A 25,140-nucleotide genomic window follows, 5' to 3' on the forward strand; every position below is an offset into this window, starting at 1 on the left:
CTTTTTGGGACGGGGCCATTCGTGTTGTTCCAACACATCTAGTTTGTTTCTCAGATACTATAAGCAATAAATCAGCTGTATTTGGTTTAAGGAATGCTTACAAGGTGTTCACATGTATGTTTGGCAGGTTTCATCTGATATTTTAAAAAATAGGATAAATAGACAAAAACTTTTTAAAAACAAATATGATCAGCAATAAAAAAAACCATGCAACATGACCAAGAACAGACATATCAATAATATGTTACCTCATATATCCTTTGGTTATACTCATAAAACAAGTTACTCATTAAGTATTTACAAGTTTATTAACCAATCTACACTACTTCATACAATTTTAACAAAACCTGCAAAGGTTTACAAATATGAATAGGAAAGTTTTATTTTGATTCGGTTCACATACATGTATAACAATTGAATTTTTGTGGAATCTACATTTTTATAAATTAACATTTTCAGATTAATCATAAGTCATGTATATTTTTGTTCTGGAATTCACAAAATTATTTTTCAAGAATAAAGTAATGTTCAACACAATCAACAAATACAAAAACTCACTGGCATGTTTAAGCTTCTAGTCCACACCTTTTACCCCTTTAAATGACCTGACCAACAAAAGCCATAATTTTAGATGTAAAGAAATAAAACAGCAGTAACTTCAAAGTACTAAGTTTCATAAAATTTTAGAATTAATGCAGTTTTCAACAGCTCTGTTACATAATGGTTCTTTATTATACCCCACGCAACGAGTTGCGGAGGGTATAATGTTTTTGACCCATCCATCCGTCTGTCCGTCCGTCAGTCCAACAGTCCTGTTTCTTGTCATCGCAACTCCTCTCAAACCACACAACAGAATTTCATGAAACCTTTTTAGATTAAGGACATACTATGTAGTTGTGCATATCGACAGGAAATTACGATTCAATTTTTTTTCTAGGAGTTACACTCCTTTGAACTTATTTACTTCAATGTACTACTGCAACAGTTTGTCATCGCAACTCCTCTGAAACCACACAACAGAATTTTATGAAACTTTGTAGATAATAAGGACATACTATGTAGTTGTTCATATCGACAGGAAATTATTATTCAATTTTTTTTCTAGGAGTTACGCCCCTTTGAACTTATTTGCTTCAATGAACTACTGCAACAGTTTGTCATCGCAACTCCTCTAAAACCACACAACAGAATTTCATGAAATCGTTTTAGATAATAAGGACATACTATTAAGATGTGCATATTGACAGGAAATTACGATTCAATTCTTTTTCTAGGAGTTACGCCCCTTTGAACTTATTTGCATCAATGTACTTTGCAACCTTTTGTCATCGCAACTCCTCTGAAACCACACAACAGAATTTCATGAAACTTTGTAGATAATAAGGACATACTATATGTAGAAGTGCATTTTGACAGGATATTGTGATTCAATTTTTTTTTCTTACACTTATTTTATTTCTCCAATGACAATTTGGGGACATGGGGTAAGTGAGCACGGTCACTAAGGTTCTTTAATTTGGTGTAAGGAATGATTGTTAGGTGAAGATATCTGTCTGGCAGGGTTCATGTGACCTTGACCTCATTTTCATGGTTCATTTGTCAATGTTTTCATGGTTATATCTGTTTCTCATAAACTATAAACAATAGGTCAACTGTGTTTAGTGTATGGAATGATTGTAAGGTGTACATGTCCGACTGGCAAGTTTCATGACCTTTATATCATTTTCATGGTTCATTGGTCAATGTTCAGTTTTTGTTACGGCCAAAGTTGTCGGGGCCATATTGTTTTACCCTTGTCCCTCATTCCGTCATTCTGCAACAAACCATTATACACAATTTTTTCTAAACACCTTCAGATATTGGGCTGATTTTTATGCCCCACTAAGAGGCATTATGTTTTTTTAGGTGTGTCCGTCCGTCCGTTCGTTCGTTCGTTCATCCGTCCGTCCGTCCGTCTGTCCAGCTTCAGGTAAAAGTTTTTGGTCAAGTTGAAGTCCAATCAACTTGAAACTTAGTACACATGTTCCCTATGATATGATCTTTCTAATTTTAATGCCAAATTAGAGTTTTGACCCCAATTTCAAGTCCACTGAACATAGAAAATGATAGTGTGTGTAGGGCATCCGTGTACCATGGACACATTCTTGTTGGTATGTGAGAACCATGATGAGTTACAGATCAAGTTTAAGTTTCTTTCCACTCTGCTAATTTTTGAAGAAATTACAGGCTTTGGACTTTGATAAATTGTTGAAAATCACAGTTATACAGACTTTTTTTCTAAACACCTTCAGACATTGGGCTGATTTTTTGTATGTGAGTTATATATTAACCATGATGAGTTACAGATCAAGTTTAAGTTTCGTTCTGCTCTGCTAATTTTTTACGAAATTAAGGGCTTTGGACTTTAAAATATTGTTGAAAATCACAGTTATACAGATTTTTATGCCCCCGCCGTAGCGGTGGGGGCATTAAGTTTTACCCTTAACCGTCTGTACGTACGTCCTTCCGTACGTCCTAAAATTGGTTTCCATTCTCTAACTGAGTTTGCCTTAACCAATTGTTATGAAACTTATACACAATGCTTATTACCACAAAACACAGATCAAGTTTGAATTTTGGTGGCGTCACTTTAACCGTTCTAGAGTTATGCCCCTTTATAAATGAAATAAAATGCTCCGCTGGGGCGCAGCTTGATACGACCGCAGAGGTCGAACCCTGAACAGTTGGGGCAAGTATGGACACAATTTTCAAGCTTGATACAGCACTGAATTTGGATTGTAATTAAATATTTGACACAGCATAGGTTTCTGACACAGAATGAAAGTGGTCTAAGAACTTAAAAATTTTAATTTACCTATAATTCATACATGTGATGGACTGTGAAACTCAGATCAGGAGATTGGGAAATTTTGGTCAGGAGATTAGGACTCAGATCAGGAGGTTTTTAATCGACATAAATTTTGTCGTAAATGTAACAGTGTGCTGTAAAAATGGTCTTTTAAAGTGTGTTTTCTTCAACTTTCCATCCAATTTATTATGTTTATAGTACCCTTGTACTTATAAAGTTTCTCCATCTTTATATTCTACATGTTCAATCTAACATTGTTTTTTTACAGTATGTTCTTTAAATTTTTTACTTCATATTCTATAAAACAATCATTGCAACCAGAACATTTGTTTAACTATCTGCAAATAGATTTTATTTGCATAATCAGAAAATCAAGGGTCATAGTTATTATATAAATTTCAATTTAAGCCTTAAAAGGAAGTATAGAATCCTCAAATAATTTTCAAAATATTATTTTTTTATTTGTCCTAAGACATTAAAAATCATTTAATACCATCCTTTTATGATTATTTGTTCAATTTATATTTTATTTATATTCTTTTAAAAATTTTCATTATTAAAAGGAAAGTAACTTAAAACAGGATAAATCAAGGGAAGTAACCCAATAAATACACAGTTTTTGTTACACAACGGCAGTTAGCCTGAGGTAAAAATCGTTGATTACCAGTATGTTTGACACCCAAGCTGACAAGTGAAGCCATATAATTATGCATGTTAATTGATTTACAGGTAAAATATAACTTCAGGTAATGTCAGTTACACCAGATGCCTGAGATGATATGTTGGGCAGAAATTTTTCATTCATGAAAAATTTCATACACAGGATTTTTTCCTCTTCAACGGGAGGTCGGGAGGAGACCCCTGAAATCGGGATTATTGTACTCCCGTCGGGAGGTTCACATGTATTTGAGTATTCAAACCATATCATTATTATTTGCTTTTATATACAAATCAGAAATAACCAATTTAAAATGGAAAATTTTAAAGAAAAAAAAGGAATAAAAAAATCCCCCCCCCCAAATTTTTTGAACCCCCTTGTGATTCATCACCCCCAAACTCAATCCCAGCTTTCCCTTTGTGGAATGGTACCTTGCAGTACAATTTCAGAGAGATCCATTCACTTGAACATAAGTTATTGTCTGGAAACTAGAAAAATGCTTGTTTTTGGCCCCTTTTTGGCCCCAAATTCCTAAACATTTAGGGCAATTACCCCCAAACTCAAACCCAGCTTTCCCTTTGTGGAATGGAACCTTGCAGTACAATTTCATAAAGATCCATACACTTACACACAAGTTATTGTCCTGAAACTAGAAAAATGCTTGTTTTTTTGCCCTTTTATGACCCCTAATTACTAAAATTTTGAGGGAATTACCCCCAAAATCAATCCCAGCCTTCCCTTTGTGGTATGGTACCTTGCAGTACAATTTCAGAGAGATCCATACACTTGAACACAAGTTATTGTCTGGAAACTAGAAAAATGCTTATTTTTTGCCCCTTTTTGGCCCCTTATTCCTAAACTTTTTGGGCAATTACCCCCAAACTCAATTCCAGCTTTCCCTTTGTGATATGGAACCTTGTAGTACAATTTCATAAAGATCCATACACTTACAAACAAGTTATTGTCATGAAACTAGAAAAATGCTTGTTTTTTGCCCCTTTTTGGCCCCTAATTCCTAAAATTTGGAGGAAATTACCCCCAAAATCAATCCCAGTATTCCCTTTGTGATATGTTACCTTGTGATACAATGTCAGAGAGATCCATACACTTAAACACAAGTTATTGTCATGAAACTAGAAAAATGCTTGTTTTTTGCCCCTTTTTGGCCCCTAATTCCTAAAATTTGGAGGAAATTACCCCCAAAATCAATCCCAGTATTCCCTTTGTGATATGGAACCTTGTGATACAATGTCAGAGAGATCCATACACTTAAACACAAGTTATTGTCATGAAACTAGAAAAATGCTTGTTTTTTGCCCCTTTATGGCCCCTAATTCCTAAAATTTGGAGGCAATTACCCCCAAAATCAATCCCAGCATTCCCTTTGTGATATGGAACCTTGTGGTACAATGTCAGAGAGATCCATACACTTAAACACAATTTATGTCTGGAAGTTACAAAAATGCTTATTTTTGGCCCCTTTTTGGCCCCTAATTCCTTAATTGTTAGTACCATAACCCCCAAAATCAATCCCCACCTTCCTTTTGTGGTATTGAACCTTATGGTAAAATTTCATTGAGATCCATTCACTTAAACTAAAGTTAGAGTGCGAAAACTTATGTGTCTTCGGACGATGACGCCGGACGACGACGACGCCAACGTCATACCAATATACGACCACAAAAATTTTTTTGCGGTCGTATAAAAATTGCAGCAAAATTTTTATTTTCTTCTAAATATCAAGTAATTTTTAAAATTGGAGTTATCTTCCTTTGTCCATGATTATAGTTGAATCAACTACAATCAATGCTTTATACAATGCAATCTTTAATTTTGACTTCCACTGATAAAACACAGATCAAATTGAATTTGGGTAGTGTCACTTTAACCATTATTGAGTTATGCCCCTTTATATATCGAAAGATTGCAAAATTTTTAGTTTCTATTCTGTAACTTAAGTTTGCCCCAACAAAACATTATGAAACCTATACACAATATTTATTTTTCTATACGCCTTCAGATATTGGGCTGAATTTTTCGTATGTGAGTTAACCATGATGTGTTACAGATCGAGTTTAAGTTTTGTTCGGCTCTGCTAATTTTTGCCGAAATTGAAATTTTAACTACTCATTGATCAAGGAAATTTTTCATCAAACTAGTATTGGTTCTGGAGAGCTGGATGCTATCCATGCATGTTTGTGTCCACATGTGTTGTTGAAATTGCAGAGTTTTCAACTTTTTGAGACGGGGCCATTCGTGTTGTTCCAACACATCTAGTTTGTTTCTCAGATACTATAAGCAATAAATCAGCTGTATTTGGTTTAAGGAATGCTTACAAGGTGTTCACATGTATGTTTGGCAGGTTTCATCTGATATTTTAAAAAATAGGATAAATAGACAAAAACTTTTTAAAAACAAATATGATCAGCAATAAAAAAAACCATGCAACATGACCAAGAACAGACATATCAATAATATGTTACCTCATATATCCTTTGGTTATACTCATAAAACAAGTTACTCATTAAGTATTTACAAGTTTATTAACCAATCTACACTACTTCATACAATTTTAACAAAACCTGCAAAGGTTTACAAATATGAATAGGAAAGTTTTATTTTGATTCTGTTCACATACATGTATAACAATTGAATTTTTGTGGAATCTACATTTTTATAAATTAACATTTTCAGATTAATCATAAGTCAGGTATATTTTTGTACTGGAATTCACAAAATTATTTTTCAAGAATAAAGTAATGTTCAACACAATCAACAAATACAAAAACTCACTGGCATGTTTAAGCTTCTAGTCCACACCTTTTACCCCTTTAAATGACCTGACCAACAAAAGCCATAATTTTAGATGTAAAGAAATAAAACAGCAGTAACTTCAAAGTACTAAGTTTCATAAAATTTTAGAATTAATGCAGTTTTCAACAGCTCTGTTACATAATGGTTCTTTATTATACCCCACGCAACGAGTTGCGGAGGGTATAATGTTTTTGACCCATCCATCCGTCTGTCCGTCCGTCAGTCCAACAGTCCTGTTTCTTGTCATCGTCATCGCAACTCCTCTCAAACCACACAACAGAATTTCATGAAACCTTTTTATATAATAAGGACATACTATGTAGTTGTGCATATCAACAGGAAATTACGATTCAATTTTTTTTCTAGGAGTTATGCCCCTTTGAACTTATTTACTTTAATGTACTACTGCAACAGTTTGTCATCGCAACTCCTCTGATACCACACAACAGAATTTCATGAAACCTTTTTAGATAATAAGGACATACTATGTAGTTGTGCATATCGACAGGAAATTACGATTCAATTCTTTTTCTAGGAGTTACGCCCCTTTGAACTTATTTACTTTAATGTACTACTGCAACAGTTTATCATCACAACTCCTCTCAAACCACACAACAGAATTTCATGAAACCTTTTCAGATAATAAGGACATACTACGTAGATGTGCATATCGACAGGAAATTACGATTCAAATATTTTTCCAGGAGTTACGCCCCTTTGAACTTATTTGCCCAATATACTACTGCAACCTTTTGTCATCGCAACTCCTCTCAAACCACACAACATAATTTTATGAAACTTTGTAGATAATAAGGACATACTATGTAGATGTGCATATTGACAGGAAATTATGATTCAATTTTTTTTTCTTACACTTATTATATTTCTCCAATGACAATGTGGGGACGTGGGGTATGTGAGCGTGCTCACTAAGGTTCTTTAATTAAAAAAACATTTGTCTCATTATGTGAAAACTTTTAACTTCAAAAATAAGAATGATTATTGTCAATTGAATGTACAAATTGGAACAAAAATGTCCAATTAATAATTATAAAGATTTTTTTTTTTTAAATAACAAATTTATTTGAAAACTTAAGAAAATAAGAGGAAATAATAGAAAAATATGAAATTATACTTTGAAATGGCATTTAAATTTTTAATAAAATTAAGTAGTTTTTAATGTAAATGGTACTAAAAATAAAGCTAAAAGAGACAGAGTAATTGAATGGATTAAATGTCAAAATAGTTCTATTTGTTTTTTACAAGAAACTCATTATGATGAAAACATAGAAACAGAAATAAGAAATAATTCAGAATTTTATATATTTTGCATTCACGGAACGACCTCTTGTAGGGGTGTGGCTATTCTCATTAAAAAGTCACTGAATTATAAGTTGATAAATAAACATACCGATGTAGATGGACGATTAGTTCTTCTTAATGTAGAAATTGATGAAAGCGTTTTTACACTAATGTGTATATATGCACCTAATTGTTAAAGTAATAGAAATATATTTTTCAAAATAGTAAATAATATTTTAAAAGAACAAGGGATAGGAATTACGATAATTGGGGGAGATTTCAATGATACGATGAAAGCGATAGACAGAAAAATTACTCGTTCAGAGGTTAAAAATATTCAATCAGTAAATAGTTTAAAATCTTTAATAAAAATAAATAACTTAGCAGACATTTGGAGATATTCAAATAAAAATAAACAACAATATACTTGGCGAAGAAAAGATAAATCTCAGGCAAGTAGGATTGATATGATTCTGATAGGTTCAGACTTCATACCACTAGTATAATGTTGTAAAATTAAACCTGCAGTTATTGATTGTACGGATCATCAAAGTGTTTTTATGAAATTTAGAACTGGTGCATCAGAAAAGGGAAGGGGGTACTGGAAAATAAATAATTCTATATTAGAAGATAATGACTACATACAATTAGTTAATAAAGAAATGAAAAGCTGCTTTATGAGTAATCGTAATTTAAAAAACCTTGGTTTAGCATGGGATATATTTAAAATAAAGGTAAGTGAGGCAACTATATAGCTTATTGTAAATCTAAAGCAAAATTTACAAGAGAAAACTTACAAACTCTTGAAAAAAAGTTAGAAATAAAATTGAAAATTAGAGATGAGCAAGAATCTGAGAATAATTATTTAGATAAAGATATTAAAGAACTTGAAAATAATATTGCCAAAATTTACGAACAAAAGGCTAAAGTGGCTCAAATAAGATCACGAGAGAAATGGTTTGAATTTGGGGAAAAAAATAACTCATAGTAGTAAACATTCTTAATATTGGATATAAAGATCAAACACTTACATACTCACAGCGTACAAGTGTATTAACGCTATTATTTAAAAAAGGTGATCCATTGTCACTAAATAATTACCGTCCTATTTCTCTTTTAAATAATGACATGAAACTTCTATCATACGCTCTAGCACAACGATTGAAAAAGATCCTACCAAAACTTATTAAAGAAGACCAAACTGTATATGTAAAGAATAGATTTATTGGTTTTAATCTTAGACAGATACAAGATATTAATGATTTCACTGATTTATACAAAATTGAGGGGCTATAGTCTTTGTAGATTTTTCTAAAGCGTTTGACTCTTTAGAATGGAATTTTATGTTTTCAGTTTTAAAACATTTTGGATTTAATGAATCTTTTATCAGATGGGTTAAGACTTTATATAGCGATATTCAAACATGTGTTATGAATAATGGTTGGATATCTGATGTCTTTAAAAACACCAGGGTATACACCAAGGATGTCCTTTATCTGCATTATTATTTGTTTTATCTGTGGAAATTATGGCTTCAAGATTAAGAAGCAATACTGATTTTAAAGGTATCAGAATCAAATTAGATTGCAAAAATCATAGTATAAAAATTTCGCAACTAGCAGATGATACTACTTTATTTTGTTGTTCTAACTATGATGTTCAAGTTGCTATGAACGAAATTGAAATTTTTGGTTCTTATTCAGGATTGAAATTACACAGAAATAAAACAGAGGGGTTATGGGTAGGAAAGCTTAAATCTTGTAAAGACAAAATTGAGGGAATCAACTGGAGCAATGGACCAGTTAAAACTCTTGGTATATACTTTGGGCATTGTAGAGAGGAATGTGAAAAACTAAATTGGGAAAATAAAACTGAAAAGATGAATAAATTATTTTGTGCTTGGCAAAAAAGAAATCTTACTATTTTTGGAAAAATTTTGATTATCAAAACACTAATTGTGCCCATTTTTACTTTTGTGGGATCTGCCTGCATAGTTCCAGAGAAATATTTAAAAGAAATAGAAAAAAGTTGTTTTAAATTTGTTTGGGATAATAAACCAGATAAAGTAAAAAGAAATTCAATTATTGGTCCCTATAAAAAGGGGGGATTGGATATGATAGATATAAGGAGTTATTTCACTGCTTTAAAAGCTATGTGGGTAAAAAGACTAGTAAATGATTGTGAAGGAGGTTGGAAAATTAAACCTCAGCACTATTTTTATAATTTTGGGTCAAACTGGTTAGTGTTTCAAACAAACAGTGGGGATAAGCCAGGCGAAAGCATTGAACACATCCCAGATTTTTATAAAGATATCATTAAATGTTGGAAATTAACTGGTGGAGGTCTAACAAAAAATCCAGAAACATTTACAGATATAAGAAAACAAATATTATGGAACAATAAATTTATTAAATTTGAAAATAAAGCTATATTTTTAAAAAATTGGATTAAAAGCGATCTTATTTATGTAAATGATATCATAGATGAAAAAGGCTGTATTTCTCAAGACATAATTTTAATTAAACTAAAAAATAAATCAAACTGGATAGCTGAAATTAATTTAGTAAAGAAATCGATACCAAAAGACTGGGCAGCAATTTTAAAATCGGAAAATTCTGTAAAAAGTATTGTTAATATAAAAAGAAACCAATTTATATTGGAAGGTTTACCTATAAAATTAGAATCACTATCAAATAAACTTTTATATAAGTCTCTGATAAATAAAAAATTTGAACCAGCTATCGGACCAAAAAAATGGCTGCGTATATTTGATATAGATTATGTGTTATATCAAAACAATTTATATAAATTTTTATTCAGATATTTAAAAGAAAATAAACTAAGAATTTTTAGATGGAAATTACTACAACATATTCTACCTACAAAGAAACTTTTATGCAGGTGGAAAATTGTAAACAATAGTTCTTGTAATTTTTGTTCACAAGAAGAGGATTATGATCACTACTTTATACTGTGTCCGTATTTAAAACTTTTTTGGAATAAAATAAATGAAGTTTTAAAGAACAGTAAAATAACTTTAAAGATAAAACTAAGGCACTTGGTATTTGGATATAAAACTTTTGACAAAGAATATTTTGACTTTAACTATTTTTTAACGATTGTTGGCTTTTCAATTTACAAAGCCTATTACATATCTGATCAAAAGACAAAAAATGTCAATGTTTTCTTAATTTTTCTCAATGAGTTCAATAGAAGAGTATGTTTGAAAATTAAAAGTAATATTTTAGCAACTATTAGAAAACATATGAATAGTCATATTAAGTGATATTATTTAATATATATTTGATGTACAAATGTAATATGTATTTTACAACTAATCACTACCCTGAGTGATAAGTGGATTGTAACAGGGAACATCAGGAGGAGCTTGGACTCCTGAAGGATATTGTAACAAGCCAATATTTGAAATAAATATTTAATTATGTTGTTAAAAAAAAAGAAAAAAAAAAAAAGAAAATAAGACAAAATAAAACTAATTATACATTTATACACTTTTCTACATTACCTCCCACATTTAAACTTCACACCAAACATCACAACTTAGGAATATAAGGATTTGTGTTGCGACCATTGATTAGACAAGAACCAGAGATCACAAATCTATACACTTGTCTACATTTTCTTTTGCATTTAAACTTCACACCAAACATCACAACTTAGCAATATTATATATCCTTATATTCTTCAGTGGTGATATTTAGTGTGACGTTTGAATGTGAGAGGAAATGTGGGCAAAGTGTATAACAGTCTGCGACGTTAAGTGGTAGCCCGAAGCCCCTGTCTAGTAAAAATCTCATCGGACTTGTGCAGAAGCACTATTGATCGCCTGATCGGTCTAGTGAACATCTGCAATCGTTTGTGAACTTGTAGCCGGTATTTTATTGAATCTATGAGAACAAGTTACAAATTTGTCAACCGACCTTGTTTTCATCCGTTTACAGGTATCCCTATTTTTCTATATACGGGTTTTTTTTACTTCTAATCAATTGGAACCAGTCGTGAACAATATACCTAATTACCAACGAAATCGAGAACGAGGCTCGACCATGTGCTTGCAATAAACAATGTATAAATACCACTTAATGTAAACAAACAATCAAGAATTCGATCTCATTCGATGCTGAAATGGAAACAAGGGGCTTATCCCAGGTAAAACATTGAAAAGTTGAAAATGCCTACACGAATACCCTGAGAAGTATCAAGTTGAAAAAAGCTATGCAGAAAAACAATCTAGGCATATTTTTTAAACAACATTAACGAAAGTGGCAATGAAGGAGGGTGTGGATGGGGAGTTTAAAAGGGCAAAAAACATAAAGAATATTTTTTAGAGAAAAATGGACCAAAAAATAAAGAATAGAGAAAAATGAGGTTCTAAATTAAATAGAATTGCGAAAAATGGCATAAAAAATTTAAGAATACAGAAATGTGGGACCCCCATCCAGACCCTAATAAAGTGCCAGCTAGAGAATTGATATTTAAGACTAAAAAAATGTCAAAGAATGTGAGGAACTGGGAACGGTATATCTATGTTCCTGATGAGGAATAAACAGGTTGGGGACACCCACCAATTAGGGAATTTTTCTCCAAAAAATTAACAATCCCTCAAGTGAGTAATAGTTTACTAGTGCTAAAAATGTGGATTTTTTTAGCTGAGTCTTTTTACTTGAAATGGTACAAGTTTATAGAAAACCAATTTTTTTTTGTCAAAAGAACTATATTAATTTTTTATTGGAGGAAAGGAGAATTTTTCATCTGACCTGGAGAAAAAACAATATTTTTTGAAAAGTTATATTCACTTCCAATACAAAAATGTAACCTCAGAATGCAGGATTTTACGTCTAATTTTCCAAATTTTCTTGGGGGGGGGGGGGGCATGCCCCCAAACCCTCCTAGCAGGTTTGGATTACTTTGTGATCCTCACCGGTGACACTAATTATTTCAGGTCTAGTAAACATCACTATGGGCCAGTACTCCCAATAAGTTTTGGGCACAGACTGGTATAATAATGTTTGTTCTTTGGTTCCTGTCAAATCTGATATGTGATGTGAACATTGATAAGACAGTAACCCAACAACACAATAAAAACATATACACTTATACAATTGCCCCTATTTCCTCTCACAATCACCACTTAACATAAGTTAAAATTAAAATATAGGAATATAAGGATATGTGATGTGAACATTAATTAGACAGTAAACCAACAACACAATAAACACAGACAACAAACATCTATACACTTGCCCACATTTCCTCCCACATTCAAACCAAATATCACCACTTAAGATTATACAGGTATATATGTGATGTGAACATTAATTCGTTATTAACCCAACAACAACATTACACTTTAACATCTGAACACTTGCCTTATCTTTCCTTTGACATTCAAACTTCACATCATCACTTGTATTATACATATTTAGAGAGATAAATTTAATTTTGCCAAGTATCTGCCTCTGTTATCACAAATGAAACCTGAAGACTCATTATGTTTAAAACTAATACACTGAGGATTTTTCAGTCTATCCTCTTTACTAATCAGTACTTTACTATTCTGTCCATCTTTTGATATTACTATTATTCTATCAGAATTACTGTCTGCTACAATAATGTTACCATAAGTATCTGTACAAAGTCCTCTTGGTCCTGATAAATCCTGTTTATATTGCCAGATCTGTTTACCTGATTCATCATAACAGTATACTGCTTTACCTCTATAGTCACTATAGATTACTCTGTCATTACGGTAAACAAGCTGATGCAGGTTTGATTTACTCTCAACTTGTATTGACTTCAGTGTATTTCCTTCCAAGTCTATAATACGGATTTCATCTTTATCCAAACCTACAGCCAGAGAATTATTGTAGAATGATAAACCACAGCATTCTTTGTCTAATGTGATAACTTTGGTAACTGTTTCATTCTCCATATTGAAGATCTCAATGGCTGTCTCAAAAGGATAAGTTATGGCTATAGTGTCCTGATTGATCTGTGTAACACACCAGGCATTACCAGGTATAGGTGACTGTTTCTGTAGTTTGCCATCAGAAGTAAGTAGGTTAACTTTACCACACCCTTCCACTACTATAACTCTTCCATCCATCAGACAAATCATGTCACTAATCATCTTCTTTATGTTGATCTTTATCTTTGTCTCAATATTAATGGTCATGTTGTTTATGTTGGATTGTTCTTTTGATTCTACCTGTGCTTTCCTCTTTACACTTGTTTCTCTATTCATGGCTACTTCTGTCTTTATAACAATGACTTCTCCTAGGGATTTTAATGTTCCTAACTTGTTCAGTATCTTTTCAATTTCATCATTTTGCTTCATTTTGATGTCTAATTCTTTGGTCCTGTCATCATTTTCCAGATCTTCAACATAACGTTGACATTGATGTACTTGTTGTTCAATCTGATGTACACCAATAAATGATTGTAGTTTAATAGTATTTGATGTGACTGTTTGTAAATTTCTTTTTATTTCCTTCAAGTGTTCCTTTTTCCCTTCAATTTCAGAAATGAAATCAGTTGCTTTTGATTTTTCCTGATTCCAAATGGTATCTATTTCTTGAGACAACTTTTTCTCGAGGTGATCTAAATGTTTATTTATTTCCTGTCTAATTCCTTTAATTGATTTCTTTATGCTAACGCACTGATTTTCTCCCGTTTCAATGTTTTTGGATTTGTTGTTGATTAATGTTACCAATAAATTTAAGATAGAATTTATGTCTGTCTCTACAGATTCCTTTGATTTTTCAATTTTGGTTTCCTCTACGACACTTACTAGACTTTTAATGCCGGTACATTTTGAATGACTTGTGGAAATACATTCATCACAGCAAGGCATTAAATGACTGGGACAGTACAAGTTGAGTTGTTGACCATGTTTGCCACATTCTGTTTTGATGGCTTGGATGGAGGGTTTATAACTTTTGATATCAATGGTCTTATGATCACAGGTTCCTTTGGATCTTTTGTGATGACTTAAACATGTTGAGCATAATCCTTCATCACAGTTAAAACACCAGATGTCAGCTTTAGTGTTTATTTCTCCTTTGTGACAAGGTCCACATAGTATAGGTTTATTGGATGCCATGACCTAAACATGAACAAATAAAAATGTTATTTAACTTGCTTCACAAATTCCTTATAGTTCAGCCATAACCTAAACATGTTAAAACCCAATAAAATCAAAAAAGGTTGAAAAGTATGACCAAATCCAGACAAGGTATCAGAGCTATGCTCAAGGGCATAAGATACAGTTACAGGGGAGGTTATGATGTTGCTAAATGTTGAAATGTTATATTTTTCGATGTCAAACTCTGATATCTTGGAAAAAGATGCATTTTTAAACTGAGTTAAACTTCATGCTTGAAAACAAGTGCATGGACACCACTTTCTAAAAAATGACATTTGGCTTGATTATGTTTGAGGATTTTTTGTACCAATTTTTGTGAACAAATCATAGCTGTTTTTTTTTTTAATTAGATACATTGACAGCAAAAAAATGCCTTTTTTTCTAAAATCATGATAATTATATAGTTATTTCCCAAGAATTGTTACCCGCATTTAGAGCATACTTATGTAACGAAATATCTTTGATTCAAGAAAATCACTTCAATACTTCTTTAGAAAGTGTTCTAACTATTGAATCAGATCATTCTTATTATCATATATAGACATGGAACAACTTCAAACGGAGGGGTAGCTATACTAATTTATAAATTTTTTTACTATAAATTAATAGATGAGCATAAAGATTCAGAAGGTTGAATAATCATGATAAATATAGAATTTGAGAATATAATCTATTCTTTTATAAACATTTATGCTCCAAATATAGAATCTGAATGAAATATCTTTTTCAAAAAACTAAATGATTTTATAAACAAAAATACCATAGGTACAATTATTTCAGATGGAGACTTGAATAATGCCCTTAAAAATGTAGATAGAAAAAAATCCAATATTTGTAAAAATAAAAGTAAGCAAACCAACCAACAGCCTAAACAAATTAATAAAATAAAACGACTTAATAGATGTATGTAGACACTTAAACCCCCAAAAGATACAATATACATTGAGATAAAAAAAATCCAGTCCATTCTAGTCGAATTGACATGTTCTTTCTAAAACAAAAGATTTTGTTTTAAACGTTCAGTCATGTGACATTTCACCCATTCTTATTAAAAGCACTGACCATCAAGCAGTTTGCATACAATTACAATCTGTCTCAACTGAAACTAGAGGCCCAGGATACTGGAAAATTGATAACTGTATTCTTGATGAGTAAGAGTATGAATGCAATAAAAGCGAAATAATACAAAAACATAGTAAAAAGATAGAAAAAAATGAAATAGATTCAAGACTTGTGTGGGACTCTCTCAAATTAGAAAAAGGAATATAGTATTAAGTATAGTAAAATTGAAGAAAAAAATAGAAAAAATGCAACACATGATCTAGAATCACAACTAAAAACATAATATGAAAAATCAAACAAATAACTTTCTTAAAGAAAAATATCCACATTAGAAAAAGATCTAAAGAGCCAATATGAATACAAAGCTAAAGGAGCACAAATAAGATTAAATGGTGGGTAGAAAAAGGGGACAAAACAATGCATAATACCCAGGTCTTGAAAAATCTAAAACAATAAAAGACAGTACTAAAATTGAAAAATAATAACGGTGAACTAGGAACAGATCAAGATGAAATATTAAAACTTGAAAGAGATTTTTATGCTATTTTATTTGACACTAAACAAAAACCTTATATAATAAATGTTGAAAAATTATTTACTGAAACAAAACTTAATCATAGATTATCAGAAGATGAAAGTAAATCTCGTGATGGATATATCACTTTAGAGAATTTATTATTGCTGTAAATAATTTAAAACCTAACAAAAGTCCAGGAATGGATGGGTAAGAGTTAAATTTTGTAACCCCAGCTTTGAAAATAAACAACTCCCATTTTCCAACGAAAGATTTACTGAATCTTATTCATAAGAAAAATGATCCATTGCAAATTACCAACCAATATCATTATGAAATAGTGATTATAAAATACTTTCATACACCTTAGCATTAAGAATAACAAGAATGACAAACAAACCTACCACTAAATTCTTCAAACAATTTACCAAAGAAAAGGAAAAAAATCCAAAATGCCATTTTGTCTTTTAAAGGTTTAAAAAATGAATTATTTCCCTTTGAACAGAAATTTACTTATTAATAAGTATTTCATCAAAAAATTAAATCTAGGGAAAGGGCTTTAATTGAACAAAGAGAAAAGCTAAAATCTTGAAAATTGAACTTGACCTGTAACTTGTCATGATAAATCAATAAACCAAATATCAAATCAATATCTTCAAGCACGAAGAAAAAAAGTCTGGAAAACTGATTTGCCAGACTGACAGATGGACAGACAGACGGACAGACAGACAGACAGATGGACGGAGTGCAAACCTAAAGTCCCCTTCAAAGTCGTTGGTAGAGGACTAAAAAAAATCTAAATCTAATCATTAATGCCGATCGAACAGGATACATCAGATAAGTTTAAAAAAAGAGGGGCGAAAGATACCAGAGACATTCAAACTCATAAGTCGAAAATAAACTGACAACGCCTGATGGCTAAAAAAAAAAAGACTAACAGACAAACAATATTACACAAAACACAACATAGAAAACTAAAGACTAAGCAACACGAACCCCACCATGCCCACCAAAACCTGGGGGTGATCTCAGATGCTCTGGAAGGGTAAGCAGATCCTGCTCCACATGTGGCACCCTTTATATAGAAGGGGCAATTTTATTATCGATTTTTCGAAAGCTTTCGACACATTAGAATGGAATTTTATGTATCATACTTTAGAATATTTTGGTTTTTGTTGAGCCTGCGACTAAAAGCTCGACATAGGGATGGTGATCCGGCGGCAGTGGCGGCAGCGTTAGCTAACTTCTTAAAAGCTTTATATTTTAGAAGCTAGAAGACCTGGATGCTTCATACTTTGTATATAGATGCCTTATGTTACGAAGTTTCCGTCTGTCATATGTCCATTGTCTTTGACTTCATTTTCATGGTTCAGTGACTACTTGAAAAAAAAAGTCTAACATTTTTTTGTAATGTTAATTTCTTTCTTATTATGAGTAATAGGATAACTATATTTAGTATGTGCGTACCTTACAAGGTCCTCATGCCCGTCAGACAATTTTTATTTGACCTCGACCTCATTTCATGGAACAGTGAACAAGGTTAAGTTTTCGTGGTCAAGTCCATATATCAGATACTATAAGCAGTAGGTCTACTATATTTGGTATGTGGAATGATTGTGAGGTGTACATGTCCAACGGGTAGGTGTCATCTGACCTTGACCTCATTTTCATGGTTCAGTGGTCAAAGTTAAGTTTTTGAGTTTTTGTCTTTTTTTCTAATACTATATGCAATAGGTCAACTATATTTGGTGTATGAAAATATTTTATGATGTACATGTCAGTCTCGCAGGTTTTATTTGAATTTGACTTCATTTTCACGGTTCATTTCTCAGTGTTAAGTTTTTATACGACCGCAAAAAAATGTTTGTGGTCGTATATTGGTCCGAGTACACAGTTATTTCGTAGTGCATTTCTTTTAGACAATAAATGAAAATTAAAAAAATCCCACCTGCGCTTTCTCAATAATATTTTTACAGTGTGTTGTACTACTTTTGGGACAAATTATATCAAAATTATAGAAAACTTCATCGGCTCTAACTCAAAATATGGATAATTTCATGTTAAGGGGGTCTTCAAATTTTTTGACAGCTTCCGAAGTGCTAATTTTTAACATTTTTCAGCTGGACCAAATCACTACTTTACTTTAAAATTCATGACCCAAATTTTTTTACAGTGTCATTTCACCCCCCTACTTACTATTTGAGTCATAAAACATGGAGAAATAAATTTGGAAGGGGTATAAAAAAAATCGACAAGTAACACACTGTCCACACTAGGGACTATATTCGTGGACAACGAAAATCAAAGGACGCTAACTGTGTACCCGGACCTAATAGGGTAGAAAAAGTTGACCAATCTTATTGAAACTTGGTATGACCAAAGTTTATTAAATTATAAGACTGCTTACAAAGTTTCATGGCAATAGGATATATATTATAGACAATATGACTAATTCTATATTCAACTTTGCGGGTAAAATTTAGATGTTAAAATTGAAAATTTTCAACTATCAACATTTGGGGCTTAAAAAATTAAAATATTGCTAAAAAATACTTTTGAAATGCCTTAATATATAATATATTATGTATTAAAAGCAATAGGGTACTCATTTGATTTATCAGACTTATCATAAATATTAAAAAGTCAAATTTATATGAGCCTGTGGCTAAAAATGGAGGTTTTCCAATGAAGGGGGGCCTTACATGAAGATGTAATATTTTCCAGCAATTTTAAATTTGTAAAGCTTTTTGGTTATAAATAATCCTTACATATGTATTTAATGTACTTTAAATGGAAGGAAAACTTACAAATAACATATCACATTAGTTTAAAAGGGTCTTAGGCCAAGTAAGACTGAAAATAATTTAGGGTCAATTTAGGCCGTATCACATATTTACATTTAAAAATGCATATTGAAGCTATAGGAAATAAAATTTTGTGTCTTTTCTATCACTTCTATACTCAGGTGACATGATACAATAAATCTGAGCACAAAAAGACTCTTGCATTCAACTTTTTTTGCAGACAGTATGGTCTGATACAAAGATTTTTCACTTTTTAGTGAAAAACATGCATGCAATTTTAGTCTCAACAGGCTTATATTTGAACCACTTGCTATCCTACAGAAGAAAAGAAAGATATTATGAGACATAAAACAGGTACAAAAGACATTGTTAAGTGCTTTTTATACAAATTTAGTGAGGTCTTTATAATGGACTTCAACTTTTATGTTCCAAGCTCCTCACATTTAACTTGATCCAAACAGGGTGTTAGACGAGGATCATATATACAACACATATTGTCCGAGATAATCTTCTTTTCTGTAGATTCAGAGTTCACAAATGAGTAATACAACTAGATTGAAGCATAGAAACACAAATATTGACACATAAAAACCTGTCAGATAGAAAGTCAGAATGCCACTTATGCATCAAAATTGAAAAAGCTATGAAATACTTATTTTGACCATAAAATGCTAGTTTTAAGCTATTTGATAAATTGACACCATCAAATCATTCAGGGAAGTTGCCAAAGTACAGATTCTATATTTCCTGATTTCACCTCTTAGGTCCGAGTACACAGTTATTTCGTAGTGCATTTCTTTTAGACAATAAATGAAAATTAAAAAAATCCCACCTGCGCTTTCTCAATAATATTTTTACAGTGTGTTGTACTACTTTTGGGACAAATTATATCAAAATTATAGAAAACTTCATCGGCTCTAACTCAAAATATGGACAATTTCATGTTAAGGGGTCTTTAAATTTTTTGACAGCTCCCGAAGTGCTAATTTTTAACATTTTTCAGCTGGACCAAATCACTACTTTACTTTAAAATTCATGACCCAAATTTGTTTACAGTGTCATTTCACCCCCCTACTTACTATTTGAGTTATAAAACATGGAGAAATAAATTTGGAAGGGGTATAAAAAAAATCGACAAGTAACACACTGTCCACACTAGGGACTATATTCGTGGACAACGAAAATCAAAGGACTATAACTGTGTACCCGGACCTATTGTATGACGTTGGCGTTGGCGTCGTCCTCCGAAGACACATTAGTTTTCGCATGCACTCTAACTTTAGTTTAAGTGAATGGATCTCAATGAAATTTTACCATAAGGTTCAATACCACAAAAGGAAGGTGGGGATTGATTTTGGGGGTTATGGTACCCACAGTTAAGGAATTAGGGGCCAAAAAGGAGCCAAAAATAAGCATTTTTGTAACTTCCAGACATAACTTGTGTGTAAGTGTATGGATCTCTCTGACATTGTACCACAAGGTTCCATATCACAAAGGGAATGCTGGGATTGATTTTGGGGGTAATTGCCTCCAAATTTTAGGAATTAGGGGCCAAAAAGGGGCAAAAAACAAGCATTTTTCTAGTTTCATGACAATAACTTGTGTGTAAGTGTATGGATCTCTCTGACATTGTATCACAAGGTTTCATATCACAAAAGGAATGCTGGGATTGATTTTGGGGGTAATTGCCTCCAAATTGTAGGAATTAGGGGCCAAAAAGGGGCAAAAAACAAGCATTTTTCTTGTTTCATGACAATAACTTGTGTGTAAGTTTATGGATCTTTATGAAATTGTACTACAAGGTTCCATATCACAAATGGAAAGCTTGAATTGAGTTTGGTGGGTAATTGCCCAAAAAGTTTAGGAATAAGGGGACAAAAATAAGCATTTTTCTAGTTTCCAGACAATAACATGTGTTCAAATGTATGGATCTCTCTGAAATTGTACTGCAAGGTACCATACCACTAAGGGTACGCTGGGATTGATTTTGGGGGTAATTCCCTCAAAATTTTAGTAATTAGGGGCCATAAAAGGGCAAAAAAACAAGCATTTTTCTAGTTTCAGGACAATAACTTGTGTGTAAGTGTATGGATCTTTATGAAATTGTACTGCAAGGTTCCATATCACAAAGGGAAAGTTGGGTTTGAGTTTGGGGGTAATTGCCCTAAACGTTTTGGAATTTGGGGCCAAAAAACAAGCATTTTTCTAGTTTCCAGACAATAACTTGTGTTCAAGTGTATGGATCTCTCTGAAATTGTACTGCAAGGTATCATACCACAAAGGGAAAGCTGGGATTGAGTTTGGGGGTGATGAATCATAAGGGGGTTCAAAAAATTGGGGGGGGGGGATTCTTTTTTTAATTTTTTTTCTTTAAAATTTTCCATTTTAAATTGGTTATTTCTGATTTATATATAAAAGCAAATAATAATGATGTGGTTTGAATAGGTAAATTAAAAATTTTTAAGTTCTTAGCCCACTTTCATTCTGTGTGAGAAACCTATGCTGTGTCAAATATTTAATTACAATCCAAATTCAGTGCTGAATCAAGCTTGAATGTTGTGTCCATACTTGCCCCAACTGTTCAGGGTTCGACCTCTGCGGTCGTATCAAGCTGCGCCCCAACGGAGCATTTTATTGTGTTTTGGTCTGTTTTTCTTCAACTATAAGCAATAGATCAACTATATTTGTTGTATGGAAGGATTGTAAGGTGTATATGTCTGTCTGGCAGGTATCATCTGACCTTGACCTCATTTTCATGTTTCATTGGTCAATGTTAAGTTTTCATGGTTAAGTTTATTTCTTAGATACTATAAGCAATAGGTCAACTATATTTAACGCATACATTGATTGTAAGGTGTACATGTCTGTCTGGCATGGTTCATTGGTCAATATTAAGTTTTCTTGGTTAAGACTGTTTCTTAGAAACTATAAGCAAATTAGGTCAACTATGTTTGGTTTATTGAATGATTGTAAGTTGTACATGTATTTCTCGTTTCGTTTATCTGACCTTGACCTCATTTTCTTGGATCATGTTAAGTATATGTGTTACTTGTAGTAAAGCTTTATATTTAGGACTATCAGTATCAATATAAAATCAATGGTTAGTAAAGAAGGCGAGACATTTCAGTGTGTGCACTCTTGTTATAAAGGTATAGAACCACTAATTCAGGCCAGGTCGGAAAGAACATACAAGAAAGTAGTACATATTTTAAACAAAATAGCTCCTACGCATAGCTGTATCTTTGTCAATAGGTGGAATATTTGGGTAGTTTTGGTATCAAATGAAAGCTTGGGGACTTGGGATCACTGTAGAACCCTTGTTAAAAATTTCCTTTGAATAATAAAGAAGTCTATACAATTTTAATAGGAGGGCACATTTGCCCTGTTGTTCAGATCAGAAGTACCTGTTTTTGTACTATCAAACTTCCGGGAACCAGTACGCTCTAATATGCAATTAAAGGTATGTTGAATTTTTCAGCACAAGTCAGGATAAGGTATAGTTCTGACATGAAATAACTGCAACTTTATTTGAACTTAAGACAAAGTAGCCATTTATGCTTGAAATTGCAGAATTTAACATAGAAAGCAATGGGGCTATGAATTAGTGGTTTTATACCTAAACACTTCATAAATTGGATAAAAACCTTGTATACAAATTATATAAATAGCTCTATATTTAATAACGGGTGGATATCAGCCCCTTTCTGACCCCTTAGGCATATATACGGTAGGGATGTTCATGCTCTTCTCTACTTTTCTTAATTGCTCATCCACTTCCTGTTACATAATACTTATATTCATACACAAAATGGTGTTTTCTGAAATTTTTGTCACATTGTTATAAAGAACTATAAATCAAAGCTTTCTGAAATTTTAACTCAAGCTTTATGTAGGCAGGCTATACTGTGTGATGTCTCCACATCCATGGCTCTTCAACTCCCTGAACGAATATTTGTAGCAGAGGTATCATATGTAAGCTATTGCTCAAAGTTCAACTTTTTGGTCTAATGTTTGTTTATTTTGCCCATGAATTTATTTTCAATCTTTAACAAGATTTATAATTAAGCCTATAAACTTTATATATTTATGTCTTTTATGATAACATAGAAGTGAAAACACATGTCTGTTGTGGCCCTCTAGATGTCAATTGAAAATTTGTGTTTCTGGTTTGCTGTCTCCTATTGAGGTTTACCCTACATATCGTCTTATTTGATTTAAAGAATAAACAAAAAGTGAAAAAAATACATGACACCAAATACAAGCTTTGTTACTACATGGCCTTTAACTTTGTCAAAATAGAATGATAAAGTGTTTTTTACAATGATATATACCTCTTAATTTAGGAATTTGTCACATCATCTGTATGTAGGTTTCTATCTCTACTTTTTCTAAAATGTCGGTTACAAGGAAGTAAATTAGGACATGTTTATACATGATCCATGTAATCAGTAAATATTTAAAGGTCATCTATAAATAGATAATACCTATTTCTGTTAATTAGTAACATTTAAATGACACAATTGTGAAAATAATATTATGATACAATTATCTTACCTCTAAAGTTAAATTTAAAAAACTTTGGTCGAGAAATTTTTGTTTAATCATAGTTTTTAAGATTTAATTGTTTTGCTTTTAAATTTTAGATATAGAAATTCTGTTACATATGTCTAAATGCTAAATCTTTTTTCTTTCTTTTTTAAAACCATTTAGACTTATTGCCTAACCTATGTTAATTCTAAAAGAAAGACGATGTAGGGTATGATTTCAGTGAGACAGCATCCCAGCAACAAATATATCTAGAGGTCAATGTACAGTCTTCTGCAATACACAGATATCTATCCGATATGCAAGCTGGGAGTCAAGACAAGTTATAATAAACAAGAGACTGAGAGAATACAGATCTAATATTGACACTAAAGTCCTTTAAGAACAAAACATTTGATGTTGCTAGATAGAGCTGTTTCTTTACCATTTTTAGTGTATATTTTGAACTTGTTTGGATTGTTCAAGTTGGCTGTAACATTTAACTAAAAATTATTATAGCTAGGATTAAATACTAAAATTCATTGCAGAATTGCTTTGAAAAATTTGGTTTACTAAATTGATGAAAACTTGTGGAATAGAAAATATTATTGCAGATTTTTTAGGTAATTTTTAGGGGGGGTATTGGTATGATATATTAAACTTTATTGATTTTATTAACTCTGATTACTTTATTTGATAGGTAAACTATATTGCTGATATAAATTGAGTTAAGGTTGGTTAGGATTCATCTGACCTTGACCTCATTTTATGGATCATTGATAATGTTAAGTTTATCATGTTTATGTGAAACCTGTAGAAAAATCTTCATCTCTATGTGTGCACGTTCAAAGTAAAATTCTGTCATAATTAGTATCCCGTGACTCCTCTGGAGCTCAAAACATACAGGTACAACTTGTGGTGGTGTTATACCAGTTTTACTTGTACAGGTGTTATACCAGTTTTACTTGTACAGGTGTTATACCAGTTTTACTTGTGGTGGTGTTATACCAGTTTTACTTGTACAGGTGTTATACCAGTTTTACTTGTACAGGTGTTATACCAGTTTTACTTGTACAGGTGTTATACCAGTTTTACTTGTACACAATCCTTCCTCTTTGCCTATCTTAAGGCCATATGTTGGAAAACTAAAATAAAGTTGATAAATGAATATTTTTCTTTAAGTTTATAATTTCAATTCTCTTGTTTGGTGTCTGTTTATATCATCACAACTCCATGTTGATGTCACTTATCATCTCTAAAATTGATGATTTAAGTTCATTTTGTCAGCCATTTTTTATGCCAAGTCATTTTACGTGTAGGAAATCTAAGTCATGTTTTGTTAAGTTTAATTTAATTGATTGATTGTTGGTTGCTTAATGTCCAGTGGCTAGTAAAATTTAAAGTTCAGTTTATGTTATGATCTGTCATAGTTCAAAGTATGTGCACAAT

General features: G+C 31.9%; 3 protein-coding genes across 9 annotated transcripts in view; 2 read left to right on the plus strand and 1 right to left on the minus strand.

Moving 5' to 3' along the window:
• LOC127708956 (uncharacterized) overlaps positions 1-23,626 on the minus strand; it is a 148,507-nt gene extending 124,881 nt beyond the window's left edge. The window contains exons 1-2 of one of the 7 annotated variants that reach the window (XR_007985447.1): positions 23,499-23,626; positions 12,565-14,748 (exon numbers count right to left, since the gene is read on the minus strand). Coding sequence is in view for 3 of the 7 variants with exons in the window: in XM_052214171.1 (XP_052070131.1) it covers positions 13,122-14,745 (1,624 nt within the window). In the remaining 4 variants the exon portion in view is untranslated. Of the gene's footprint in view, positions 1-11,163; positions 14,749-23,498 lie in introns of all 7 variants that reach the window. The other 6 variants (XR_007985449.1, XR_007985448.1, XM_052214171.1 and 3 more) reach the window with 6 other exon arrangements.
• Positions 1-25,140, plus strand: part of LOC127708954 (uncharacterized) — a 208,916-nt gene that overhangs the window by 167,530 nt on the left and 16,246 nt on the right. The gene's annotated exons all lie outside the window — the stretch shown is intronic.
• Positions 1-25,140, plus strand: part of LOC127708955 (E3 ubiquitin-protein ligase RNF216-like) — an 85,561-nt gene that overhangs the window by 44,175 nt on the left and 16,246 nt on the right. The window lies entirely within an intron of this gene.

The sequence above is a fragment of the Mytilus californianus genome, unplaced genomic scaffold, assembly GCF_021869535.1.
Source record: "Mytilus californianus isolate M0D057914Y unplaced genomic scaffold, xbMytCali1.0.p SCAF_7, whole genome shotgun sequence".
NCBI classification, from domain to species: Eukaryota; Metazoa; Mollusca; class Bivalvia; order Mytilida; family Mytilidae; genus Mytilus; species Mytilus californianus.